The sequence below is a fragment of the Bison bison genome, unplaced genomic scaffold (genome assembly GCF_000754665.1).
Source record: "Bison bison bison isolate TAMUID 2011002044 unplaced genomic scaffold, Bison_UMD1.0 scf7180017864068, whole genome shotgun sequence".
Classification (NCBI taxonomy): Eukaryota; Metazoa; Chordata; class Mammalia; order Artiodactyla; family Bovidae; genus Bison; species Bison bison.
This window is the reverse complement of record NW_011494640.1, coordinates 4718648-4730112: the sequence shown is the minus strand read 5'-3', so window position 1 is coordinate 4730112 and position 11465 is coordinate 4718648. Positions and strand designations below refer to the sequence as shown.

Below are 11465 nucleotides of genomic sequence, written 5' to 3'. Positions count from 1 at the left end.
GGGTGTCTTGGAGAGGAATAGCGCACAGAGACCCAGGGACACAACCAGCAGGCAGGTGCCCAAAGGAGGGTCTCAGTTTGCAGAATCCTGAGGTCTAAGTTGCCACAGGCTCCAAGGCCAGGCTTAACCAGGTGCCCAGGTCTGTGGGCACCTCCAGGAACCAAGGAGGACGGAGGGCAGCAGGCAGGTGTCAGCAGAGAAGACTGTCCCCAGAGCCCCTGCCATGGGAGCCACCCTGTCTTTTGTGACCTCACAGGAGGCGGGTGGGTGACTCTTCGCTTCAGGGCCTTAGCCCAGACGGACGCCAGAGCCTTCCCCCAGGGCAGGGGCACACGGCCCCTCAGCGAGGGAGCCAGGACATTAGGCAGCTCCATGTAGGTGCACGCTTAGGTCAGGAGGATCCACCATGAAGAAGGGCAAGAGGAAGAAGTCAGAAACCAGGCGCCGGGGCTCCACCTCCCGGCACGCCAGCTCCGAATCCACCCCCCAGCAGCAGAGCTCAGAGTCGAGTTCCCAGCAGCCCGTCTCTGGACCCAGCCCGCGACTACCCAGCCCCAAGCCCACCTCGCAGCTGCCCAGCTCGGGGTCGGCCCCCCTGACGCCCAACCCAGCACCTGCCCCACCGCCCCCCAGCCCAGGGCCCACCCCGCAGCAGCCCAGCTCGGGGTGCACCTCACAGCCCAGCAGCAACTCTACCCCCTCGCAACCTGCACGCCGAGCCCTCCCAGCTCCAGAAGTCAGCCACAGCCACTCAGCTCAGGACATCGTGTCTCCAGACCCCAACTCCAAAGCATCCTCTCGGTCCAGGAAAGCAGGTGGGCGGCCGTCTTACTCAAGTGGTTCTAGGCTTTCTGCTGATGGATCCCAGGGCTGCCCCAGAGGCTGATAACTCTTTGATTGGGTCGTGATGTACTGATAATGTGTATTCTGGAGCTGTGCAGTGGGGAGTGTGTGGGTGAGGGCGAGGATGAAGGGTTTGGGGTTCATTTTTTTACCCAAGAGCCCAGGATTCCTGGGTTTTGTCATTCCTCACCATGTTGAGTCTCTCTAAAGACAGCCACAGGGTATTCAGACAGATTAACATTCGCCGTGGCTCGGTGGGTAGTATTAGCTCCTTGGGAGCCATACATACCCAAATAAACACCAAGGCTGCATTAATAGAAGAATCCAGTGAAGGACAAGGAAGGCGGTCATGCTGCTTTACTCTGTCCTCATCAGGCTATTTGTGTGCGTAAAAGATGCCTAACAATCTAGTCCAAGGAAGATAGTCCAGGATGGGGACCTGAGAGGAATCGGGGGAGGCAAGAGCCTTCAGGTGTAGGAGACTCCGTTGAGGGAATTGAAGGTTGTCTGTCTGTCAGCTGGAAAGTATGAGTAGATTTGTTCTATGTTGTTCTCAGATGTCCGACTAAGGGCCCATGGATAGGGTTGCTGGATAAAATACAGGCCTCCCTGTCAAATTTCAGATAAATAATAAGTGTGTCCTGAATATTGCACGGGCATCCTATATTTTTATTTGCTAAATCTGGCAACTCATCCATGGAAGGCACTGTAGAAGGTAGATTTCTGCTCAACTTTAAAAAGTATCCAACAATTAGCTCTGTCTGAAAATAGAATGGCTGTCCAGGAAAAGTTGTCCCCCGTCTTCTTGGGTAGCCAGAGTCTGAATGAGCATGGGATTGTGTCGAGAGAACTTGAACAGAGTTCAGGAGGTGGTCTGGTTAATACCATGCTACTAATAATGGTAATAGCTAACATTTATCACTGAGCACTCACCGCATACCTGACATTCGACTCAGCCAAGTGATCTTATTTCACAGTCTTATAAAGGAGATACTAGTATCATCTCCATTTTATGGATGGGGAAACTGAGGTTCAAGCAAGTGTAACAGCTGCCCCTCATGCAGCTGCTGGTAGCACTAAGAGGGGAACTTCGGTCTATTCTGACTTTAGAATCCTCCCTCAACTGCAGCAATGATCTTCCAATCCTGGAAGGTTTGGTGGTCTGCCCAGGAGGAAGAACATCCTTTCTGAGCTTCTGGATCTACCTTGAGCCAGTGCCCGTGACTGTGGTCCTGAGCCCACCAAACTCCCAGGACCACAGCATTCCCTCTCAGATTGTGTGGACATAAAATAAATGAGAGGAGTAAGGGTGAGTCCTAAGTCCAAGTATGGCTGTGACAACAACATTTCTGTGGCTAGGGATCAATCCATTAACATGTGGAAATGTTTTGAGTATGATACTAAATATTGTATATGTTATGATCAGAAACATTACTTTGCCAACAAAGGTCCATCTAGTCAAAGCTATGGTTTTTCCAGTAGTCATGTATGGATATGAGAGTTGGACTATAAAGAAAGCTGAGTGCTGAAGAATTGATGCTTTTGAACTGTGGTGTTGGAGAAGACTCTTGAGAGTCCCTTGGACTGCAAGGAGATCCAACCAGTCCATCCTAAAGGAGATCAGTCCTGGGTGTTCATTGGAAGGACTGATGCTGAAGCTGAAACTCCAATACTTTGGCCACCTGATGCGAAGAGCTGACTCATTTGAAAAGACCCTGATGCTGGGAAAGATTGAAGGTGGGAGGAGAAGGGGACGACAGAGGATGAGTTGGTTGGATGGCATCACCGACTTGATGGATATGAGTTTGAGTAAACTCTGGGAGATGGTGATGGACAGGGAAGCCTGGCATGCTGCAGTCCAAGGGGTCACAAAGAGTCAGACACGACTGAGCGACTGAACTGATGACCGTCAACCACTGAGATAAATCTTTCTGGATTATGGCCTTGAGAACTGATCTGTAGAACACAAGACTTTCTATTTGCACATCTTTTCATGAATGCATGTGGCTCACCCTCAGATTGGTATTCTGTTTGTGGCGGAGGCAAAGTGGGAACTGGTGAGGCTCATCCATGGTTACAGTGGACGCCCACTCTTCTTCTGCCAAAGGAATTGTCTCCCTTGGAGCCAGAGTGGGAAGGAAGGTTGGTGATAAGGGATGAGGACCTTTAAATAAAAGATGCCATATTCTAAAATACAAATCTTTTCATATGTAGAGAATACTGTAGCTCAAGAAAATACAAGTCTTCCAGAAGAATGTCTGTAATCAAGAAGATGGACAATTTCAAGCCTCAGTGAGGCTGTGGGGAAGTCAAAACCTTCTCACACTGATGGTGGGAATGTAAAATGGTTAAACTGCTGTGGAAAACTGTCCGGGAGTTCCTCAAACGGTTAAACATGAAATTGCCATCTGATCCAGCAATTCCTGATCTGAGTATATACCTAAGAGAATTAAAGACATACATCCACACCAGAACTAAAACAGCAGCATTATTCATTATAGCCGAAAAGTGGAAACAGCTCAGTGACCATCAAATGATAAATGGATAAACAACATATGGTACATCCATGCAATGAAATACTAGTTGGCAATAAGAAGCGATGATGGGGATTTCCCTGGTGGTCCAGCCGTTAAGAATTGAAATTCCAATGCAGAGGACACAGGTCCCATCCTGGTCAGGGAAACTAAGATCCCACATGTCTTGGGGCAACTAAGCCCAGGTGCCACAACTACTGAACCTGCATGCTCTGGAGCCCACACACAACTACAGAAGCCCTCGCATGACAACCAAGACCCAGTGCAGCCAAAATCAAAGACACGAGCGATGCTGATACATGCTGCCACACAGATGAACCTCAGACACATTAGACTAAGGAGAGAAGGCAGTCTCGAAAAAGCCCACATATTGTGTGATTCCATTTATGAAATGTCCACAATAGACAAATCTATTGCCCAGAACCGCAGGGAGTGGAGAATATGCAGGGCTGCTAATGGGCTTGGGGGAGGATGGAAAAGTTTGGAATTAGTGATGATGATTGCATACATTCATGAATATATTGAAAGCCACTGAACACTTCAAAGGGGTAAACTTTAGAATGGAAATTGTGTGTCCGGTTTGTTTGTTTGTTTTTTCCCAGTTTTTTAAAAGAAAAAAGATAAGTCTCATCTTTAGAATCCCGTCCCTCCCCTTTCCAGGAAACTCGTGGGCAAGTCTAAGTAGAATGGGTGTTGATCACTGGCTTCCTGGGCTTTAGGGTTGGCAGCTCAGTCAAGAAGCCAAGACAGGGAATTCCCTGGTGATCCAGTGGTAAAGATTCTGAGCTCCCAACATGGGGGGCCTGGGTTCGATCCTTGACCAGGGAACTAGATCCCACATGCCTCAACTAAGAGTTCACATGCCGCAACTAAAGATCTCACGTGCCACAACAATGATCAAAGATCCTGCATGCTGCAACTAAGACCCGGTGCAGCCAAATATTATTTTAAAAAATAAAAAAAGGGAAGAGGGAGCCAAGGCGGAAGTAGTTACAGGAGGGAATGATCCATCCGGGAGTCCTCTTGCTAAACAGCAGAGGGCGCTGTCTCCAAGTTCCTCTGGGACCTGCAGCTCAGGACAGCAATGGAAGATGAGCTTGGGAAAGGATCTCAAAGACGGTCCACTGGAGTGGTTGTCTTCTGGATAAATCTGTGAGCTCCAGAAAAACGGAATGTGGCCGCTCTGGTTGCAGGAATGTCAATGCCACCTCTCCTAGGATGTGCAGTCCTCCTTCCCTCAAATTCCGTGGAAAGAGCCCCAAATTGCGAGTTAGTAATCCTGAGCTGAAGCCCGATTCTTCCATCTCCTTACAATTGGGGCACATATTTGATATTCTTTGAGCCTCGGTTTCCTTATTTGTAAGCTGAGGATAACAATATTCCCCACCCCAGGACTGCTGACAATGAGATGCGATGGATAATGCCATACAGAGCACTGTCCAGGTGTGAGCTATTACATGGGTGTTCTCTATGTTATTCCCAGGTAGCATGCATTATTTCCCCAAGCAGTCGTTCCTCTCTCCTCTACATAGGCCACTGCTCCTCGCATGGACACCTCCTGCAGCAGTGGGCCCCTCACCTCTCTCCTTCTCTGTCCAGCAGGGCCTCTGATTCGAGTGGGCCCGCGCGCATTCTGTTCCTGTTCCATTTGCCCCGGCAGCTCTGCTTGCTGGCGTCGTCTGGGCCTCTGCCACAGCCGCATCTTCGATGTCCTTCTGCCTCGGGCCTGGCCGACCATGTCAGGGAGAGGATTCCCAAACCTCCTCACCTTTTACAGGTTCTGCAGCCCCTGGGGGGGTGCTGGATCTTGGGCTCACCTCGTACTTACAGTCCTATGGACAGAGGAGCCTGGCAGGCTGTGGTCCCCAGGGTCGCAAAGAGTCAGACACGACTAAAGCAACTCAGCACGCACACATGCACTCAGCCTCCTCTGGGGACTCCAAGGCCCAGAGGAAAGCTGCTTCCTCGGGTGGGGCTTCTGGCCTTTTCTGCCTGGACCCACCTGCACAGAGAGGTGCCAATTTTCTCCTTTGGGGTTCATTCTTCTTTGCTTCAGAGCACACTCTCCCACAGCCCCTCCATTGCAAGCTCCCTGTCACTCAGAAGCTCGGTGATTAAACACTCTGTCAGGCCACTGCCTCCTTCTGTGGCCTGTGCCACAGCCAAAAGCTTCCTGTTCTTGACCCGCATGTGAACTTCCCCCAGAATTTAGAGATACATGTGAATGTAAGTCACGTACCCCTTGGTGAGAGGAAGTCCTCCCCCTCCTTCAGCAGGTCTCAGGCTATTCCTGGCAGCCCCACAGGGGTCTGTCCCTGACCCAGTGGCCCCCACTGCCTCACCCTTCTCTTCCTCTCCCATGAAGCCCCCAGGTGGCTGCCGCTTCCCCTGGTGGGAAGACATCTGTCCAGGGAACTTCTCCAGTAGCTTTTGCAGTGGCGCAGGGCTACGTACGGAGAAGGCAATGGCACCCCACTCCAGTACTCTTGCCTGGAAAATCCCATGGACAGAGAAGCCTGGTGTGCTGCAGTCCATGGGGTCGCCAAGAGTCGGACACAACTGAGCGAGTTCACTTTCACTTTTCACTTTCATGCATTAGAGAAGGAAATGGCAACCCTCTCCAGTGTTCTTGCCTGGAGAATCCCAGGGACGGGGGAGCCTGGTGGGCTGCTGTTTATGGGGTCACACAGAGTCGGACACGACTGAAGCGACTTAACAGCAGCAGCATCAGGGCTACGTACAAGGGCTAGAGCAGGACCTCCACCTCCCCCCAGCTCTGGAAGCCAGGGAAGCCCCACTTATACTCAGATCTTACACATGTCCAACAGGATACATCTTCCATCTGGGCATCACCCACCCTAAAGCAGAACCCGCCCACCCCCATCTCCATTCTACTCCTCTTCCCAGCCCCTCCCCCGCCAACTCCCCTGTCTTGTACATTCTTGAAAATCATCATCTCTCAGCCTTGTGAAGCGAGGCGAACAGATACCCAGGTGTGTTGGGAGAGCACACCAGAGCTAAAATGCTCTGCTACCTGGTAAGTCCTGGCTAGGAAGGGCCTGCCCCCGCCCCCACCATTGCCATGATCAGCTGTCTTTCCATTCAGTACATTCATCCATCTGGTGCCAGGGAGCGCCATGGATTCACAAACCACCAAGTAGGAAAACCTCCTCTGCATAGGATGCTAGGCACGGTGAGGGAAACCAGAACAGGGAGCTTTACTCTTAAAAATTGTGCCATCCACATGGTATCTGATTCGCGCTCCTTCCGTGGCCACCAGACCAAGGGGGAAGGCCTGCCTTTCCTCCCCACAAGGCCAGGGCCCTAGCTGCCTGCTTCCTTTGCCCCAGGGACCAGTTCTTCACTGATCTTTCTGTTTATGAAATTGCCCTTAGCCTCAGCAGGTCATGGGCTTCCCTGGTGGCTAAGCTGGTAAAGCATTCGCCTGCAATTTGGGAGACCTGGGTTAGATCCCTGGGTTGGGAAGATCCCCTGGAGAAGGGAACGGCTACCCACTCCTGTATTCTGGCCTGGAGAATTCCATGGACTGTATAGTCCATGGGGTCGCAAAGAGTCGCACATGACTGAAAGACTTTCACTTTCATTTTCTACATGATAAGCTAAGACGTGCATCTAGAAACTCCGATGCAAACCAGGAAGGGATCTGTGTCCCAAAAGAGATGTTCAAAGAGCTTCGCTCCTGAGCTGGGGTCCAGGTAGATGCTGTGTTATCAGTCATATCTGAGCTGAATCTGGAAGGATTTTAGGATGCTCTTGAGCACACGCATACATGCGCACGCACACACATACACATGGCCTATTTTAAAGGGAAAGGATCCCGGGTGGAGGAAAAGGTACAAGCGAGGCTCAGAAATAGGAATGTGAAGGGGAGGGGCCGAGGTCCAGTCTGGCCTGTGTCAGGTGTGCACCTAAGTCTGCTCAAGTTCACACCTGCTTCTGTAACCTTTCCATTTCTATGCAGAATGGAGTGTTGGCTCTGGCTTTAAATAAATTAAAATTTTGATTTTTTTAATTAAATTAAAAAATTTTAAGTGCTTAAATATTAAGTAAGAATCTCTGCTTTAGTAGGGTCTTTGTCCAAATGCCTACTGCTTTTTCTGAGTGCCTTCCACGTCTGCCTGCAGTGCAGGAAACCTGGGTTCGATTCCTGTTTTGGGAAGATCCCCTGGAGAAGGAAATGGCAGCCCACTCCAGTACTCTTGCCTGGAAAATCCCATGGGCGGAGGAGCCTGGTAGGCTAAAGTCCATGGGGTCGCAAAGAGTCAGTCAAGTCACTTTCACTTTGTTCATACTTACTAGCAGCCTCGTGCAGTTTCCCTTCCCACCCGCTTTGTGGGGGTGTAATATGTGGCTTCTTCAGTTGCCTAATCTTCAGAACAGACCTATGCGGTAGGACTCCTCCACAGCGGGGTTGTGAGGCCTGAAGAGGACACTGGGTGGGAGGGAGGTGTTTAGCACAGGGCCTGGCACACGGCGGCCTTAAACACCTTGTCATCTTCTCTCTGAGTGCCCAGGGGAGCTGGCATCCCAGGCCAGCCCATCCCCGGATCCTGGAGGGAGTCTTGTGGTAGAGCGTTACTGAAAGAGGCGAAAGGAACTGTGTTCCCTTGAGAGGAGGACCTTTAGCGGGGAGATGGGTGTTCCTGTCATCCTCATGGTTTCCTTTCCCCTGCCTACGGACGAGCACTAAAGCCCAGCTGCCCCCAACCCATGGGTTCTCTGCTTTGCTCTGCAGAAGACCTTCAAGAAAACATTCCACTCATCATAATTCGCGTGCTCCGAGCCCTCGGAACTGTTGCTGTGGCTCTGGGAGCCCTAGGAGCTGCCTACTACATCCTTGAATCTTTGTAAACAAGTCCCCAGGCCCGCAGTCCGGCAGGTATGTGGACCCCTTTCATGCCCGTGGCCCTCTGCAGAGTGATCCTAGAGCCCATCGACTCGCCAGCCCTGTAGCATGGTGAAGCGCCTGTCCCTTCTCTGAAAGGAGGAGGTCTTTATGGGGGCACCAAGACCCCCAGTCTTTCAGGGGAAACTTGAGAGTGAGAGACTCATTTCTGGCCTCAGGGCCTACTGGCGTGGCTCTCTCGGGCAGCCCCGGACACTCATGGACAACGCTAAACCCATTGTTGGGATCGTCAAAACAGAGATTTCCCTGTTACCTGCTGACCTCGGGTGGTTCCTCTCCTCACAGACCCCAGCTAGGAGGAGACAGGAGAGGTGAGCCGGGGGTCCTACACCTCTTGGAGCTTTTCCTCCAAACTTTCTCCCTGTGGTTCCCACTGTTTCCAGCCTTTCTTGTCCTCTGTGAACTTCGTGTTCCACAGAAACCTTCTCCCATCTTTTAAACCACTGTTCTCTCCAGCCTATTCCATCCTGTACTGTGGATGATTTTTACGTACATAGGTGGCCTGTCTCCACCTTCTAGTACAAGATCACTGAGGGCAGGGAGCCTGCCTTATGCAACATCTTGGATCCTCCCCTGTCTCAGGCTGGGCTCCCTAGTAGCAGAGCCTGAGACAAGGATTTGGGTGCACAGGATTTAGTGAAGGAAAAAGAGTGAGGGGAGGCCAGAGAGGGAGGGGACGGAGCAAAGCAAGGATGAGGTCTCAGCTGAAGTCCACTTAGCCTGGTCCAGGCAGGCCTGGAGGTTGAATGACACCCAGAGGGGGTATAGCCTTGGGGCAAGAGGGTTGGCCTTTCTTGCTCTTCTGTGAGTCAGTCGTTAGCTACTGGGAGAGGTTAGGAGTGTGTGTCTTTGTGAAAAAGTGGCTCCCGTTTGGGTGAGGACAAGTTCCTGGGGAAGCAGGCAGCTCTAGGCCATCAGTAGACAGCGTTCATAATTCACAGGACTGGGCAGTGGATATGCAAGTGCACAAAGAGGATCTGAGCAGGCACTGAGAGCACCTTTTGCCGGGAGCCATCTCCCGGCATATTGCATATTGAGTGCAGCACTTTCACAGCATCATCTTTCAGGATCTGGAATAGCTCAACTGGAATTCTATCACTGCCGGGAGCCAGCGTGAGGAACTCTGCCCATGGCAAAGGTCCTGAGGAAGGAGGCTCGGCATACGCAAAGGCGGGATCGAGCCTCAGGAGTCCCCTTGGAAATTCTCGAGCATCTACCCCCAAAACCAGAGTCTGCCTATTTTCTGCTTTGTGCTCTCACCTACACCTCTGACTTTATGGGGGGCTGTCCCCCACTACCTCTCTCTGGAAAAAAGAGTTAACTTACAGCTCCAGTTAATAATTCCTGGGTGTGATAGTGTTTCAACCTACAAACTCTTTTGGAAGTCCTCTAGCCTGCCTGAATAGGTTTTTCCGGCCACATGTGATTGCTCAGAGCCTCCCAACTGTGAGAGGCATGAGATGTTCTAAACTGTCTAAATACAGACTCCTTTGAGCAGTTAAAAGATTGATTAGAAATTGTATTGGTGAAGGGTTTGTCCCTTGTTGGGCCATTGTTTGCTGCTAAGTTTCCATATCCCTTACCTACTGTGTCCCTGGCAGTGTATTGACTACATTCAGGAATCTAAGTAGTAGCTTTAATGTTTGTAACCTGGGACCCTTGAGTTAATTCTTTTTCTTGTTATAGCCCACCACACCTTTGCCCTGTAGGAATGCAACTTTATCCAATGCTTTTGGAGGGTGGTGCCTGACTAATCACCTTTAGAGAAAAATAAGTTTTCTTAAAATGTTAACAGGCCTCCAGGCCAGAAGATGATGCAAATCACCTAAACTTTTGCATATGATAAATTTGCAGGAAGAAAGCCTGGCTTGCTGCCTGACTCTACCCCTTCCCCCATTATCCTCTATGCATAACTTAAGGTATAAAAACTACTTTGGCAAATAAAGTGCGGGCCTTGTTCACCAAAACTTGGTCTTCCCATGTCGTTCTTTCTCTCACCTTCTGGCTGAATTATTCAGCCTCTTTTCTCCACTGAATTTCCTCACTGAGCTATCCTTATTTCAGCCTCTTTTCTCCACTGAATTTCCTCACTGAGCTATCCTTATTCTATTACTCTTTATATCTTTAATTAACATTTAAATAAGCTGTTGTTTCCTGATTCCTTCCTTCTCCGTTCCTCTCTCCTTTTCACTCTTTAGCTCTTTCTCTATCTTTAGATCTTTCTCTATTTTTTTTTGGTTATATACCCTATAATACATATTCTAGGGTCATAGATGGGAAATAGGTAATTTTTTATATAATTCCAGATGTTATTCCAAAATTATTATTCAAGTACTCTCCAGTTACCATTATATCGATATTCTCATTGCTTTACATCACCAGTAATTGGCATCATCTGGTATCATACATGTTTAACTATCTCCTGATATGTGGAGGGTGCACTGATGCCTCATACTGGTTTTCAACTCTGTTCCACTTATTCCTTGTGAGGTTTACCAGGATAATTCTGTTTTTTTATCAATGAAATACCAGTTTATATATTTCTCCCACATTTCTATTGATTTAGAGAGCTTCTTTATATTCTGTTTGTCATATTTACATATTAAAAATACATTCTTTTCAAAAAAAAAGGGGGGGAAAGAAAAAAGGAAAGAAAATAGAGAAAGATCTAAAGATAGAGAAAGAGCTAAAGAGTGAAAAGGAGAGAGGAACGGAGAAGGAAGGAATCAGGAAACAACAGATTATTTAAATGTTAATTAAAGATATAAAGAATAATAGAATAAGGATAGCTCAGTGAGGAAATTCAGTGGAGAAAAGAGGCTGAAATAAGGATAGCTCAGTGAGGAAATTCAGTGGAGAAAAGAGGCTGAATAATTCAGCCAGAAGGTGAGAGAAAGAACGACATGGGAAGACCAAGTTTTGGTGAACAAGGCCCGCACTTTATTTGCCAAAGTAGTTTTTATACCTTAAGTTATGCATAGAGGATAATGGGGGAAGGGGTAGAGTCAGGCAGCAAGCCAGGCTTTCTTCCTGCAAATTTATCATATGCAAAAATTTAGGTGATTTGCATCATCTTCTGGCCTGGAGGCCTGTTAACATTTTAAGACCCTTTCTTCAGAAAACTTATTTTTCTCTAAAGGTGATGAGTCAGGCACCACCCT

At 49.1% G+C, this 11465-nt stretch overlaps 1 protein-coding gene across 1 annotated transcript in view; it reads left to right on the top strand.

Moving 5' to 3' along the window:
• The first annotated feature begins 319 nt into the window (after nt 1-319).
• The window catches only part of SPATA3 (spermatogenesis associated 3), a 20959-nt gene continuing 9813 nt past the window's right edge, over nt 320-11465 (top strand). Inside the window, exons 1-3 of the mRNA XM_010836975.1 lie at nt 320-815; nt 4977-5154; nt 8134-8277. Of these exons, the coding sequence (XP_010835277.1) occupies nt 407-815; nt 4977-5154; nt 8134-8239 (693 nt within the window). The 5' untranslated portion in view covers nt 320-406 and the 3' untranslated portion in view covers nt 8240-8277. The remainder of the gene's footprint in view (nt 816-4976; nt 5155-8133; nt 8278-11465) is intronic.